The sequence below is a fragment of the Musca domestica genome, unplaced genomic scaffold (assembly GCF_030504385.1).
Source record: "Musca domestica strain aabys unplaced genomic scaffold, Musca_domestica.polishedcontigs.V.1.1 15, whole genome shotgun sequence".
Taxonomy (NCBI): Eukaryota; Metazoa; Arthropoda; class Insecta; order Diptera; family Muscidae; genus Musca; species Musca domestica.
This window is the reverse complement of record NW_026712207.1, coordinates 12,600,793-12,617,942: the sequence shown is the minus strand read 5'-3', so window position 1 is coordinate 12,617,942 and position 17,150 is coordinate 12,600,793. Positions and strand designations below refer to the sequence as shown.

The window sequence follows — 17,150 nt, the reverse complement described above, 5'->3', positions numbered from 1 at the left end:
AGACAATTTTATACTACAACGATTGTAATTTATTGCGAGTCTTAAAAACCAAATTTTACATAATTTCGTGGATAAATGTGTAAATAAAAGTCAAATTTTCCATTAAATCGTTTTTAATGCCGGCGAAACCACAAATAGACGAACAGGTCAATTCTGACCGTTACGTAGATGCCGATAGTAAAAATATCGGATATATATAGCGAAATATATAGGGGAAGTTAGCTAGAATGCTTATATCTCCAAAATGGCTGGAGCGATTTCGACAAATTTTGTAATGCCTTTTTGGCATAAAAATATAAAATCTAAAAGAATCACATAAAAAGATGCCAATAACGATGTTAATATAGATTTTGTAGTATTTTGTGACATATATTTATTTTTTCATATTTTTTATCGCATGCGATTTTTTCAATTTGACCTATAATACTGTAGGGTATATTTTGTAATATTTTTGCACTTTACAACACAGATTGGGGTTATTATATACAGATTTCAATTATAGTCCGATCCTCACGAAAATTTTCACAAGGGTAGGATTAGGCTCAGGAGGGCTAGGTGTATCGTTTTCAAAGATGTCCGCAAATATATTTAGAGGTTGAAATGGACCAACAATTAAAAATATTCTTGATTTTGCAGCCGTTATAAAGGTCACAAATAGAAACCAAAAGACACGAAATCTCGCATGAAGTTAGAGTTAGGACTGAGGATAGAATGGACCACTACTTTTGTGTGAAAAAATACCAACACTACTTACAGGCGATATTCGAAATACACAAAAGGCGAACTTCTGGCTTTCTAAAGCTGATTTCGTGGACGAATATAGCCAAATATCGTAGACAAGAAAATCATATAGATTAGTCTAGATTTGGAGATATATATTAAGGGGCCTCTTGCTTTTGAAGATGATCGCAAAATATTTAGGGGTTCAAATGAACCAAAAACAGAGAAAAATGTTCCTGATCACACAATTGAAGTCAATCGACACGCCTGAGAAGAGAGTTAAGGACAGGAAAAAAGTCTAACATTTTGGATGACCATTGGATTATGTTCAGCTGTAAATGGACGACAACAACTAACAGCATAATTTCAAAATCGAAATCTTCCAAAATGGATTTGGACATAAGGGGGCTTCTATCATATTGTGGTGTTGTAGGGTATCACATAGTCGGCCCCGCACGACTTTAGCCTCTGCTTACTTGTTTTAATTATGAGTGTCAGTCTGGATAATATGATAAAACATGATTGACAGAAAGTACTAAATAATAAACCCAGTAACTTGTATATGGAAAGTTATTAAATAGTCATTGTAAGGAAATTAGTGTATATATCTTTATCTATTTTGTCGTTACCCAAATTCTTAAATATTGATATTATCTTTCCCCTAGAGCGTATTATTACACCTAACCAGTTTATTGTTCTATTTTTACTTAAATGTACTAATGCTTATTACAACGCACAATTGGTCATTCGATTTTTTTTTGCAGAATATACATAACTGTCGATAGAACGAGTAATAATGATGGAATGCCAGTTTGTCAATGAACAATGAAAGTATAACACCCTAACCTTGATACTATTTGTAGTGGACCAGCACTTTCGTTACATTCCAGTCGACTCAATCTGAAAAAAGTAAAAGTACATGAAAGAAATTCAAAACAAAACAAGTATTGTTACTAGTCTCATAAAAAGTCCCATTTATATTAAACTTTAACCTTTAGATAAACTGTGTTAATTCAATATCTAATTTTCCCATTAAAAACAAAAGACTTAAGACACAAACATCCTGGTGGTATTCCAGTGAAACCATGAGAGCAACAATATTTTTGGATTTTATCAAAAATTAAATTCTCATTTAATTATTTCCAATTTTTGTCAATCCTTCTTTCAAAAAATATACACCAAACTACCAGACTCTTTGCCGCCTAATGCGAAACTGAAACATTCTCTTACTGACAACTGCTGAATTCAAACGACAACAATGTGAATCATAAGAGAACCAATGGATCTCCACTCTTTTTTGTCTGTTACACCTCACTTACTCATTTGCTTGTTTTTTCTTTTGTTCATTTAAGCCCTCTATTGTTAACTTTTACACAGAGCTATGTGCGTCATGGTTCTCTGAATTTTTGCCAGTGGCAGCAATAGAAGCCGGCAGTTAGCTTCTGGCATTTTTACTCATTCAATGCAAAAACACACACACACACACACATACATACATACTCGTATGTCATGTGTGTTGGAAAGCAAGAGTTAAATTTTGTTTATATGTGTGCGTGGGATATGATGAGGTTTTATGCTGCTTGGGGTTTTGTTTGGGGGTATAAAATGCAAACTTGATCTTAGAATTGTTACAGTATTCCGGGCAAATTCAAAGTGTTCAAAACGGTGCCAACGAAATACTTGAAGTAATATTTTTACACTTTATTACAAGTTTATTTTTAAGAAAATAGTGATTTTGCAAAATAATTTGAAAAATTATAATATTTGTGTTTGTGTTTCAGAAAACGATTTCATATTTTGTAAAAGCTTCAACGAATAAAAAAATTAATCACAACAAAAAAAATGTCGCCCATCAGCAAAATTGTTATCCTTTCTGTGGTGCTAAGTGCTTCCATGGTTAATGCACGACCAGGTTATGCGGTTGATTATTATGTGAGTGAAAAATATGTATTTCAAAATAACAAAATTTAAAAAAAAGGACTAAAAATTTGTAAATTTTGATAAATGTGGAAACATGAATATTCAACTTGGTAACATCGTCCAATATGATATCTTTGAAAGAAAATACCTACGAACAAGACTCATATAATAAAGTGAACCTTTTTAAGCTAAAATAAAATATTAAAAAAGCTCATTTGAACACTAAATTATACCATTTTTTACCTCCTGGAAACTAGTAATTGACATAACTGTTATGCCGAGAAGTACCAGAATGCCAGAATTTGTGCTGCGTAAAAATTGACACACATCTCGTCCTTAAAAAATAACATACAACTTTGTTCTTATTAAGAAACATGGATAATTTTATAGAATATTTTGACCACTTCGAATGATAAAATTTAATTATAGTTGAGTATAAATTGAAATTGTCGATATCTCAAAATTTAATTGGTTATCGTCATTTTTTTTTAAAGTGACTTGGACTTTTGTTTTACTTTTTCTAGCAGTTTCATTGTAGCGTGGAAGTCAAACCCCTTAGAGAACAAAATCGATTTTTTAATCCCATTTGCTTGACCTTACATCCTTTGGAGCCCCTTTGGCCTCACGCCAAATCCAATAAACAGGCTCTTACCTTCCATATATAAAATTTGGAAGTTATATCTGAAAATTATAATTAGACAGTCGGCCCCACACTGAACTGCTAAGGACATATTTTTAATAACTTCTATCAAAATTGCCGACCAATTTAGTTGTCATTTGGCCTTCTAAAAACCCCTCAGTTATAAGTCCCGAATCAGTAATAGTCATCCTTTTTTGGTTATTTTTATTTTAGGGTTATGATCTAAGCCGGGTAACAATTTAAGAAATATCAAATTTATTTTTACTTTTTTCGACCTTTCAATATTTTTAAGTGTTGTTCGAGCTTGGGGTCTTATTTTCCAATATTTCGAACTTCGATGATTTTCATCTTGAGGGAAGTGTTGAAGATGAAATTCGTCAAATTGTACAAAAAATGCAAACGTCCTTGTTTGTGTGAATAAAAATCCTGTGATGGGGGGTGAAAAATGCCATAGAATATGATTCAGTCTTTGGAACTACAGAAATAAATAATTTTATGCCCTTATTTCTCAGAGAAGGTATATGTATCTGAAATATGTGTTTGATAAAAACTGCTCCAGAGCATTTAGAGCAAATACATCGACATCAGTCAGTTTAGGATAGATTCTGTTGGTGATCTCCTTGTCATCAGTCAAAATTTCTGCTAAGTCTGTTTCTCAAAAAATTATGAGGATGAGCTAGATTTATCAAATCTTTCTTGCGTTTCCCTTCAGTTTTTTTTTATCCTCATCCACATGGTTACAGAGGGCATATACTATTTGATACGGCCATCGCCTTTCTCCCTAGGTGTCTTTGGACCAAATCCGTTTTAGGACATTTGGAGGCGATCTAGGTTTATCCGTCCGTTCGTCAGGCCGGCCGGATGACTGGCGCGCACGATAACTCTCGAAGGCAGTATTCGATTTGATCCAAACTTGGAACATCGTAATGTCATTATCAAACCAAGAGATGGAGATGGCCAATATAGGTCCATTCCTTCTGGTACCTTACCCAAAAAAGCTCAACATTTTTATATAAAATAATTAAACGTATAAAAAAAAGACAACCCTATTTTGTGCAAACTTTGTAAATCCCAAATTTTCGTATCATTGCTATATCTGGTACGAAAATGCACAATAATGGTCTATCTCCCCCTACAAAAAGTCAACATTTTTAATAATAATAACTCTTATAATATGTGAAATAAGAGTCCGATTGTCTTTTAATTGAGAAATCCTAAAATTTCTACCAACAAATTTTGTCAAAATTTTGAATAATAATAATTCTTAGAAAATACGAATTAATGCATCCGATTCTCTTCACATTTCACACATCCTAAAACATTTATTAATACAAGATCTGGTGTGAAGATTGTAAATATTGGCCCACTCCTTCTTGTAACGCCCCCATAAAGGGTCAACATTTTAAATACCCAAGACGCTTATAAAACGCGATATGACCATCCGATTCTCTTCAAGTCACCTATTCTTTTAAAAACTTGATGTATCTAAATACTTGTCTCAATCAGAGATCTGATGTGAATATGGAATGTAACGACACAATCCTTCTGATACTTTCGCCACAAATTTTTGACTTACAACTATTTGCATAAAATTGGAAATAAATAAACACAAGTAGTCGATATAGTCCAAATCTGACCCACTGTCATATCAGACTTAAATCAAATACGATATGGACGATATTGGCACACTTCTTCAAAACCACCTCCCCATAATGGTTCAGCAGTTTGTATAAGCATAATGCAAGTCTAAATATATTTAAATTGTAAAACATTGGCTGAGGGTATACATCTTTAACATTTAACATTGAGTTAAAAGAATTACCAAATTTCTTCTGCCATCAGTAGTGGATCGATACTTCTTGTTTATTAAGTCTAGGATTATAGGCATTGAAAATGAGTTATATCAGACGACAATTAAATACAACCTCTCAAATTGAAAAAAAAAACTCAATTTTCAGTATTATTATTTCAGACACAATTACCAACAAAATGATCTGCGATTTGACATTTAAGATTTTAACAATATTGAATCCTTTTTGCGCAAAAAATTTGCATTCATGGTTCTCTATATGACAAGGCAACTTTATAAAGATATTTTTGAATTTAGAGTATATCAAAGTTTTCTTTTTTTTTCGAAAAAACAATCGTATTTGTTATTTCAAATTCTTAGAGGATATAAATGTAAACTCTTCTGGCAGAAAAGGTCAGAGTAGGACAATTTTTTACCATGCCCCCTGTTATTTCGAATTTCAATAGTTATTATATACAAATGTGAAAGATTCAAAATTCGACCTACGAAAAAATGCCACTATTTTATCAAGTTTTGCTCTAATAACCGAAGAGGCTGCAATTTTATATTATGGAACAATAATTTTTAAACAATTGGTGATCTGAAGATCCTTGTGAAGTTTTCCAACTGAAGTGGACATAATATAGTATTTTCAGTTTTTTGACCTTTAGGAAAATGTTGGCAAAATATTCAGTATTAACCTCGACCAAATAACGCTATCCCAAAATTTTAGGGATTTTGAGGACTGCTAAAGTGTCCTTCAAATCTATTTCAAAGGAGGAGTTGAGTAAAAGTCTATACAAATTTGTCTTTATAGAGGGACCGGTATCCCCGACTTTCATGGCAACATTGGTGGATTTGGCCTCAATTTAAGTATTTAATTCATGGCTGAATATTCAAATTGTCATCTTATTTTTGGTATTTCTCTGTCATTTGTTTACATGCATACTTCTTCAACTGGGCCTTCTATTTATTCGCTAACATCTTCTCAAAAAAAAAAAAAAAAAACCTCATTGTTTCTTTTCTAACTCAGTTGTAGAGTCTCGTTTTGATACCGAATCGAATCTGGTACAACTACTTTCTTAATGAATTTGACTAATTAAATTCATGATGTCTTTTATAATTCCTTTCAATTAGTTTGGCCCATTATTAACTTATAATTCTATTCGAAACATTTTTGTCACTCGTATTCGGATTCGTATTCTATAAAAATTAGAAAAGAAAATTATTTTTTTATAAATTTTTTGTGTAACATATTTTTTCTTATCAACGTTTTTCTTTCACAGTTTCATAGAATATGAATTGAGCCTCTGCTACGCACGAACCTATCGAATGAAAAAGTTTCGTTGTTTTCATCCTTTGACAATTATTTTTATAATGCATTCTCCTAGACCAATTTTTGCTACATTTGACCACATCACAATAAATTCTCGTTGGACCAAATTTCATACACCGTTTCTGATGGACTGATTATTCAGCACGAGTTTACAGTTAACCAATTGTGCCATCCACCCACGTCCTTCATTTTCTATATGCTGCTCCCTGACATGTAGCCTACCTTTGAGTTAAGAGGTGGTATAAGGCAAATTCAAATATGGCCTTATTAAATTAAATACTATATACATTTGAATATTTGAAATCAATAACTTTTTTAAAAAGAAAATCTGAAAATATTTCATTTTATAAAAAAAATATTTTTTTTTCATATTTTACCTAACAAAAATGTAGACTCAAAAATTTTGTAGAATAAATTCTAACATAGAAGGACACACCTTTCTAAAAAACAAATGAATTATTTAAAATAACTAAAACATTTCATTTTTGTTTCCAGGATCATCCTAAATATGCCTTCAATTATGGTGTTGCTGATCACACAACTGGCGATGTCAAATCGCAACACGAAACCCGTGATGGTGATGTAGTTAAAGGTATAATACCATACCCCACCTCTCCTTATATCTCAAAAGAATATTTCCTAATCAACACTTTTATTTTTCAGGTCAATATTCTCTGGTAGAACCCGATGGTTCCATACGTACCGTTGACTACACGGCCGATTCGATAAATGGTTTCAACGCCGTTGTAACCAAATCAGGACCCACCGTTCACGCTCAGGCTGTTGTGGCCAAGCCAGTGGCTGCGGTGGCTCCTGTGGCCCATGTGGCCCCAGTTGCGGTAGCAGCCAAGCCTGTGGTGGCCTATCAACCAGCCTACAAACATGTGGCCCAAGCGCCCGTGTATGTGGCACCAGCGCCTGCTCCATATGGTAAGTATTATTAATAAAAAATACTCATAATCATAAATAAATGTAGAATTGTCCCTTTTGAGGCAACAGAAAAAATGTTTTCCCGCCTGCACCCTTAAGCACTTCATGGGGGGAATATAACCCATATACGTTTGTAGTATGTTACTGCAACAGTAGTTGGCTTTTAGAATCAACAACAAAAGCAACAGTGTCACTTTGCCTTTTTGCCCCCAACACACAATTGAACTGCAATGAATTAGGTTCCCCTCTCCCCACAAACCACCACCACAACAACAACCAAGATTACCACCTCTGAACGAATACTCATAGATCACCACCTTAGCTGCTTTTCTTTTGTTGTTTTCAATTTTTGCAAAAAACGTACACACAAATAAATTGTGTGTTAAATATTGCTAATAACAAGCAAACAATTAAATAATTGTTTTGTATTGTTCTCTTCTCTCTTTTTTTTCCATATCCAACAAAAACAAACTGCAATTTTCCCACACAAACCAAACAAACAAACAAAAACGAAACCCAACATTGACACACTACCTATTTCGCCTCAACAAAAATCCCAGATGCAGGCATTGACACATATCGAATGTTGAAGCTTTTCCGTCGCCATGCCAACTATTTCAATGGCCAGAGCCTGAAATTACGACCCGAGGAAGATCGCCACGAAGAATACGATGATTATTCGGAAGATTATCGGGATTATTGAAAATCCAATGTCAATTATTGGAATTTTTCAAAATAATTGAAAAAAAAAAAACGAGAGTGCTTTTGTAATGGTGTTGTTGTTGTAGTTGTTAAAGTTTTAAGTTGAATAAAAAATAGAAATTTATTGTTTGAGGAAATGAGGTGGAGAAATTTATTACACACCCTGAAGAGTTGATGAGAAAATGGGATGTGGTTGGCACATTTACAAAATAGACACACAGGAAGTGAGATGTTTTTGCACTCAACTTTTTTCTATTTTTTATACACTCCACTATAGCCTCGGAATACACATTTTAGACACCACAAAGTATATATATTCTTGATCAGCATAAAATTCTACGTCGATTTAGCGATGTCCGTCCGTCTGTCGGTCTATCCGTCTGTGGAAATCACTCTAGCTGCCGAACGAATTGAAGTAGATTGATAAAATTTTACTCAAATGTATGTTATGTCTGCAGGACTTTTGGTATTGAAAATGGGCCATGTATGCCATGGTGTAGCCCCCATATAACGGCACCTCCCGAAATTGGGTATTTTGATGATTTTAGCGAATTTATTCACTGGAATTGTTTCAAATTTGGTATTTGAAGTTCGAAACGGAGACTACAGCCTAAGACAGAAAATTGTCTGGGCAGGTCCACGTTTTCGTCTAACCCCCCATATAACGATACCTCTCGATATTCAGTTTTTTGATGATTTAATCTACATTATTACCGATTTTTTTAAGTTTCGCATTTGAATATTGTAATGGCTTGAGACAAATGTTACCTATGCAGATCCACGTCGTCGTATAGACCCTAATATAACAGCTACATTTGGTACTTTTAAGATTTTAACAGAATTTTTAACGGATTTTATTGATTTCGAGAATTGCCAAATTCGTTCCAAATGGTGGAGGGTATTCAAAGTTCGGTCCGGCCGAACTTAAAGATTTTTTTCTTGTATATTTATTTTTATTTTATTGTTTTATTGAGAAGTGTACCTTGGGTATTGAATTAAGAAAATTCACTTCGAGTAGAACCTAGCCTCCATTTTTTACACAATGGGGAATAATGGTTTAATGCACAAATTATTTAAATATTTGCAAAACAGTTCAATGTGGAAACAAATGTTCCATTTGAAGTTTCCTTGCAGATTGGGTCACAATCTTTAACTCAGAACTTTTTCATGTTGAAATATTCCCTTGCACCAGTTTTATTTTACTCAATTTGTTAAGTCAATGTGGTTAGCACGACATGCGGAACTTCTTCTTTAATTAAGATTGCAATTCGTTTTTACTGTATATGCACAATCCAATTCAAAATTTGTGGTCGGGCCAAGGGTTTATTTACACCGTTTAGAGAGAGCAAATAAATTGAAGAAGAAGTTTAGTCATTATCTGAGGATAAAGTATACACATAGCCTACGCTTATAACCGTCTTGCAGCAAAAAATGTTTTTGATTTTAACGACTTTTTAAGGATTGTCTTAAAATTAAAATCACTCCACCGGATGTGAGCAGCCATAACTTCACAGAAATCTTGTCCTTGACTTTCGGAGGCCAATCAAGTCGATCCATGCCTAACTCATTGACCATTTTCTCTTAATACACAGTAAAACTCTCCAAGATTTATCATAGATATACGGAATTTTAGTGGTCTAATGGCTTTTTCGATGGTTGATCTTCCAAAAGTTTTCTAAAGGACTTTACATGAGGATGGAAAGAAAAGGCATTCCCTAGAGCGAACATAAAATGAACTTATGCAGTTTTTTGATGGCCCTCTCCCTTTCGTCCCAGCAATAATCATGTGCCACTTTTAGCACCCCAAAAAGTAAAGATTTAATCTTATAAAGTTTACAAGAGAGATATAACTACTTCTATATTTCCATGTAATAAGTAACAGCAACACAGCTGGTTCGAATCTCTGCGTCGGTAAACAAACGAAATAAAAAGATAGGAATTTATTAATTTTTACTTCCTACAACATATTTATATTAAATCAATTGTTTGGAGATTTTTTCCTTTCCAAGGACCAACCCTATTGGAATTGGTGATAATCGGATCTGATTTGAATATAGCTTCAATATATAGTGTGGTACGATATAATACGTATTGTGCACCAAATCCGTAATATCAGTTCGAATCTAATGAATTTTAGTAGGTTCGGTACAGATGTATGTCCGGCAAGTTTTGGTGGATATCAGTTCCCATATATATTTACATCCGTTTTAAATTTTATTGTGCACCATATGTGTAATATTCGAAACTGAATGGATTTCGTCACATCCAATCGAATTCAGCCCAGAAGCAATTACTTTAAATTTGAAACTCGGTTCAAATATATCTCATATATATTTCATCCGACATTCGTAATATGCACCCCACAACCATAATATTTGATGTCAGATATCAGATACAGCTCAGATATTTTATCGAGATTCGATTTCATGTATGTTATTCACCAAATGCGTAATATTAACCCAAATGGGATGAATTTTGGCAGAGACTACCAAATTTACCTTCCCCTCAAATTATCAATATTTTCAACATACCTAGTCATATCCGCCATATGGCTCTCTGTATGTCCCTCTCTGAGAATCACTCTAACTTCCAAACGAAATAAAGTTGGTCTATACAATTTCACTCAAATGTGTTTTAGGTCCGTAGAATTTTTGGTATTGGAAGTGGGGCATATAGGTATTGATATAGAGCCCATAAAACAGCACCGCCAGATGTACAATATTTTATATGTTTTATTCAAAAATTTAAAATGGATTTATCGTAAATTGACAGTTTATAGCCCAAGTACGAAGAAAACATTCTTGCAGTAAACTGTCCATATAAGTTCAAGTTTTTGTACATAACTGTACCTTCCGATATGCACTTGATGATTTGTGTCCATTTTTCACAGGAATTGTTTAAAATTTGGTATTTTGAATTCGTAATGGGTATTTTTTCCTATGACAGAAAATTACCTGTATCCGTCCATGCCTATATGAAGCTCCATATAATGGAACCTCGCCACCTCGGTATTTTTCTGATGTTGGCTACAATTTTTAATGGAATGGTTACAAAATTAGTACTTAGTGTTCACAATAGGTCCTTTTTCTACTCTGAAAGAAACATATCTACACAGGTCCAGACAGGTCAATATTTGCATATGACCCCCGTATATAACCTAACGATATTCGGTATTTTGATGTGTCCAAATTTTCAATGGAATTCCTCCAAATATCCCGCTTTCTACGACCTGTATACGTTCACATTTTTGTATATCCCCCATATTATAGTACCTTCTAATATTCGGCTTTTAACCGATTTTAGTTATATTTTTCAACAATTATCTCGAATTTGGTGTTTGTGTTTCGCACCTTCTTCGGCTGAAAATTGGCTATACATAATTGTACCATAAGATATTCGACCCTTTAATAATTGAGGGAAAGTGAAAAAAAATACGAAAAGTGAGTGAGCTTTCATCATCCTTTACAGCATTGATATTCTATTGGAAATAGATCCCATACCTTCCGATTTAAAAGAGTTTGAATATTTCAAATAACTTGGAAGAAAGTATGCTGTTATTAGCCGATTTAGGTTCCCAGAAAATATAAACATAATTTGCAGAAAACCAACATCGTAGATCCACCATTTGATATAACCTTCATTTTCGATACTTTAAAGGTCTCAGTCGCAATTTGGCATTTTTGGTTGTCGGTAGTTGAGAATCCGACCTAGAAAATTATATTCTTAGTTCAAACTTTGATATGAGTCCAATATATCTATTCTATTCGAGGGGTGTGATTTCACTTGAAAATTTAAATTATTGCCAAGTTGAACATATTCTCGCCAAAATTCTTCAAAGTTGGCCAAGGTTTTCGTGTAAAATTTCGAAAGTTCCGCCTACGTTTTCCTATGTCCGAGCAGATGTCTCCGTGTTTTATATAAATTTCTAATAGAACAGTGTTGGCTTGTTTGTTCTGGATACCGTAGTATTTTGTTGTTGAAAAATGGTCAGGCTTTATCCCTTTATTGTTGTTCTTATAAAAACAACGTTTGTTTATTAGTGGAGAACGGTGGTAATGTTTACCAGGGGGTGAGGCAGGGAATACCTAGGTTTCGGAAAGATCCACCAATTCTCATCAGTTCCCTTGTTTTTTATCTGGGATATTCTCCCCAGAAGTTATTTTAAAAATAACTTCTATGACAAAGGATTTTTGAAGGATTTTACATCAACTACAATTTAGGCCTACCCATGTGGAGGACTTCAAAATTTCGACCCGGACGAACTTAACGATGTAAATAATTGTTGTTTAAAAAAATTAAACATCATATTTATGTTTAGTTAGAAGTTTTATATCTATATATATAAAAGGAAGTTGTGTTAGTTACTACGCTTATAACTTAAGAACCGCTGGACAGATTTTAACGATTCAAACAAATTCGGAATTGTCTCTTTTCCGAAAAGGATAATATCCAAAAAAATCGCGTAAAAATGTGATATATTAACATTTTCATTTTGACTTTTGAAATGTACAATAGTAATGTTTTATTTTGCATGATTTTTTTCCATTTTGACTTACTTTCTTCTAATGTACATTTGTAGTGTTTTTTTTATATTTTTTTTTAATTCGAATATTAATACCAACTTATTTAATTGACTTGATTTCTTGAGAACTGAAATTGATGGCGGGTTGCATGGAAGTCAGTCAAATGATATCGAAATAACTTAACGCGGTTAGACCAATGTTAAAAGATAATTACTTTTTCAAAATCGCTAAAAACACGATAAAAGAGATGTAATGGCAAAAATGCTCAAATCGGGAAAAATCGAAAAAAAATCAATGGAAATTGACTAGATATGGAAATAATCCATCCAATGAGAACTTAAAATGCGAAATTCATTGGGACTGCAACCAGTGAAATACCGAATATGAAGAGCACTGTTATATGCGAACTATATAAAATAGTGGAGCAAATTGAAAATTTGGAAAGAAAAGGATACATTTCCTCGGAAAATTCTTCCGAAACCTTAACTCCCATGAAACGTTATACGGTGACTATGCGCTATCATCAGTAGTCAGTTTGGTTGGTACATAACAATCCCAAAAAGGGGGGATCAAACGTTTTTAGGGTCCATTTTATATAGTTTAACCAAACACAAAGGGCCTCAAATATTTTGCTCTATACTTCGCAAAAGTTACCATAGAGTTTTAAATTTTTCCTAGGGGTTTCATGAATAATCAGTTGTTCAAAATATATATCAGATGTATATCAAATGTTGGTAATTTGAGATTTTAAGAAGAACAACACATTTTTTCAAATAATTATAAGAATAGGACCATGCTTTGGTATAACCCTTATATGTGGACCTATTTCTTTCATATTACAATAATCCGCCCAATGAGAACTCAAAATGCAATTCATTGGAATTGCAATCAGTGAAATACTGAATATAAAGGGTGCAAAATGGTAGAGCGAATTGGACATTTAGGAAAAAAAAAAACTTTCAAGATATCTTAAATCGCTTTTGCAGGTCACGATATATGACCCCCGGATAAGGGTACACTCCTTTTTCAAGTATAGTTTACATTTTAACCATATTTTACTCATACGCATTTTAGCAAAAGTTGGTAATTTGAGAAGAAACCATCCTCGCAAAAAATGATCACGTTTTGGTATAACCATTATATAATTTAAGCTATATTCGGGGTTTTCGACATTTTTCTTTCATTTTTCAGGCCTTTATTTGGCATCTTTGTTTCTACGGGTGTAAAAAACCTCTTCTCATAATATTTTGACTTTTGGAGTAGAGTCCATCTTGGTCTTGATCACATTCATCAATTGATTTGGCTAAAAAATTGTATTTAGGCTACTCTGGGATAGAGAATCGTCTTACAGATAATTGTCCACATAGGCATTTATTTGAGTATAGTTCCCACATTAGTGTACCCGCAAATCCACCTTCCTAACCAATGTTTGGTCAGAAAAAAAAAATTTGGTATACTATTGAATTTTTAACTCTCAAGAGAATATTGGCTGGGAACGTAGATGTGGGATGTACGTCTACATGCTTTGATCTCCGAAATATCAAATTGTGGCAGAAACATGAAAAAATCACGAATATTATTTTTTGGATCGTTATTGAATTATACTATGAAGAAAAATATGGACTTTATGGGTTTTCCAACACACAATTTAAATGACAAAAATAAATTAATTCCTATCTTAAGGTAAGGGGTGTAAAAGACCAATTATCTTTGACTATTTTGAAATCATTCAGATCAGTGTTCTATAATGCCTTAAACATATAAATTAAAAACTAAAAGTAGGGGCCGGCAACGCGGACCGGGCCAGCTAGTTTTTTATAAATGAATAAGTTTGGGCAGATACTTTTGGTTCACACAATCTCGGTAGCCATAAAATTGCTATTAAAACATAATCAATATTTTGCTTGGTTGTGCAACAGGTATTAAATAGTTTTTTTAATTATATATTTTTTATGTGAGCACAATGAAATTTTGTACATATTTTTCCCATATTTGAAAACTGGGTTAATTAAATTCTAAAATAATAAAAAAAATAGTTCCCACTGTTGCATTGTGAAGAAAGAAGAAAAAAAAACAACGATTCAATTGAAAGTAAACAAAACAAACGCAGACATGCCCCATGCAACATGTATTACGTATTCCGATGCTGTTGCTACTTCTTAGTTCCAAGATAGACTTTAAATTATTGGGGTTTATGCAAATCAATGAAACAAGAGAAAAAACGCTGAACGTCACAGCTTAAATCCAAAGCGAAAAAACTTTGGTGTTCCTCAAAAAAAAAGAAAAAAAAAAAAAAAAAAAAAAAAAACAACATTGAAGACGATACGCTTTTTGTTTTCAAGTCATCGTTGTGACATAATTACCATGTGAGATATTTCTGCAAAAGATTTGTGCAACGGAAAATCTGGAGCAATGTTCATTATGCGCTAATGATTAGTCATAGTGTCGGCAACACACAAAAACGGCTATGGCAGTCAGACTGCCACAGCTAGCATTCAATGTATAGTCAGATACAATCAAAAGACAAACACACTTTGCCTCACCAAGAAGCAATGACGGGAAACTTGTGCCGTTGTGTCGTTTCATTTTGAATTTAATTATAAATCACAATTTTGAGATATTCATTTGTTGTCTGAATACTCCTTCATATTTCAATGTTTCTTAATTATATGTTTCAATCCGTCCAACATCTGCTTTACATGGGTGGTAATCACAACTTCTGTAACACACAGATTTTGTCATGGCAAAGAGCTCTGTATAAGATAGCACAAAAAAAGCTACGATACAATACTGCCACCGCCACTAGTTCTTCATGCCTGATTTCATGGCTTGGGAGTGTGGCAAGTCAAATTCCCACCATGTCATGTTTTTTTTTCGAAAAAGCCCCTGTTTAACATTTGTAATGCCACTTTATTTAGTTGTTAACTTTGGCTAATTGAATATTCCTCCCATTCTCTTTTTCTCTCTTTTTTGTTTCGATTTTGTTTTTCTTTATCTCTTTCCAGTTCATAAATCATATGTCGCCCCGGCACCCATCCACTATGACTACGATGATGGTTACTACAGCAATGGCCAGTACGAGTATATTCCCCACTATGGATCCTATGGCCATCAGCATCAACATTATGCCGGCCACTATTAAGCCGTCCACCAGCCACCCATCCACCACCTGGAATTAAACAATGACTAGTACAAGTGCTTCTTTCACCTTTACGTATTCATATCTTCTTTTTTATATTAACATTATTGTAAACCTTTATTCGAAATTGTTTAATTTAATTTAAATACATATTCTAATTTCTTCTTTCTTTTTCCGAAAATTTCCGAACTAATATTTAAGTTGCATTGTAATCTTCGTAATTTTTTATATTATAACGAATTTAGATGTTAAGTTTTGCAAAGAAAACCAAATTGAAAATAAAGAGAGACGAAATTGTTTATACGATTTATATGTATTGGAATACAAATGATGTTTTATTTATTTTAAAATCGAACAAGAATTTTGAATTTTTGGGATTTACAAAGAAAGGTCAATACACCAGTTTTCGACTAAATTTAGTAGTAGCACCATTCCATGCGAATTAAACTAAATGATCGACCTGTATCGACCTTTATAGAAAATAGGAACTTTTGAAAATCCGAAATATCAAGTCATTTGGATAGAAACCTTGTGGCAGAAACCTTCAAAATATCAAAATCCGGCTTATATGGGGCTACAGAATATACCGGATCTATGTAGCAACTTTTTAGGGTGAATAAATTTATTAGAACTGATTTTGATAGCACTGCACGAAATTCGCTACAAAAAAAAAATCGGCGATATTTTCATATTTCTTTTTAGTCAACCTGTTTTCTTCTCATCTTCTGTTGCTTTCCTTAAGGCATCCTCCAAGAAATATACATATGCATATATGGTTGGGTGTGTATGTGTCCGTGTAAGTCCGTTTTTCAAGAGTAATTGTGCGCACTAGCCAGGCAGACAGAGGGACGGACATCACTACCTCGACCTGGAATGTCCTGGAAAGGAATTTGTCCAAAAAGACATGAGTTTATTGGGACGTATCAAATGATAGAATGAGTATTTGAAAAAACGCACTTCTGATAATACGGCAATAATGGGGGGTTATCACGACTAAAAATGAACCCATATTGATGACTTTTTCCAAAAAGAAAAGCCGCCGAGTTAAGATGCGACATAAACGTTATCCTGAATGAAGTGACAGAAAACGAATCAAGGCATGGGAAAGCCAAAATTGCAGAAAAAATCTTAAGAGATTACGAAAGTAGAGCCAACAAGTAAAAAAGCAGTAAGTTCGGCTGGGCCGAACTTTGAATACCCACCACCATTTGGAACGAATTAGAAAATTTTCAAAAAAAAAAAAAAATAATAAAATCCATTAAAAATTCTTTTAAAATCTTTAAAATATCCAATATAGGGAGGTGCCGATATATGGGGAAATATACGATATTGTGGACCTATAAAGACAAATCCATGTCTAGGTGTAAAGTACTCACAAGGAACTCTTTGTGTGGATTTTCAGATAATTCCATTGGAAAAAGTTGATAAAATCATCGAAATGCCGAATATCG

The 17,150-nt window shown here is 33.4% G+C and overlaps 1 protein-coding gene across 2 annotated transcripts; it reads left to right on the top strand.

Annotated features, from left to right (window-relative positions):
* The first annotated feature begins 2,356 nt into the window (after positions 1–2,356).
* Positions 2,357–15,992, top strand: LOC101897042 (larval cuticle protein A2B). Of its 2 annotated transcripts, none has more exons than XM_005181274.4 (5): positions 2,357–2,405; positions 2,502–2,652; positions 6,901–6,997; positions 7,069–7,335; positions 15,566–15,992. In XM_005181274.4, the coding sequence occupies exons 2-5, from the start codon at positions 2,563–2,565 to the stop codon at positions 15,700–15,702; spliced, it is 591 nt and encodes a 196-aa protein (XP_005181331.1). In that variant the 5' UTR covers positions 2,357–2,405; positions 2,502–2,562; the 3' UTR covers positions 15,703–15,992. The 2 variants fall into 2 exon arrangements, with proteins under 2 accessions (XP_005181331.1, XP_058975654.1); XM_059119671.1 differs by lacking the exon at positions 15,566–15,992 and adding an exon at positions 7,896–8,207.
* The last annotated feature ends 1,158 nt before the right edge of the window (positions 15,993–17,150 follow it).

What these genes read in the sequence shown, in the direction of transcription:
- LOC101897042 (XM_059119671.1), top strand. Translation starts at nt 2,563, where the DNA reads ATGTCGCCCATCAGCAAAATTGTTATCCTTTCTGTGGTGCTAAGTGCT. An exon ending in GTTATGCGGTTGATTATTAT is followed by an intron (nt 2,653 to 6,900) that starts GTGAGTGAAAAA and finishes TTTTGTTTCCAG; the next exon opens with GATCATCCTAAATATGCCTT. An exon ending in ACCAGCGCCTGCTCCATATG is followed by an intron (nt 7,336 to 7,895) that starts GTAAGTATTATT and finishes CAAAAATCCCAG; the next exon opens with ATGCAGGCATTGACACATAT.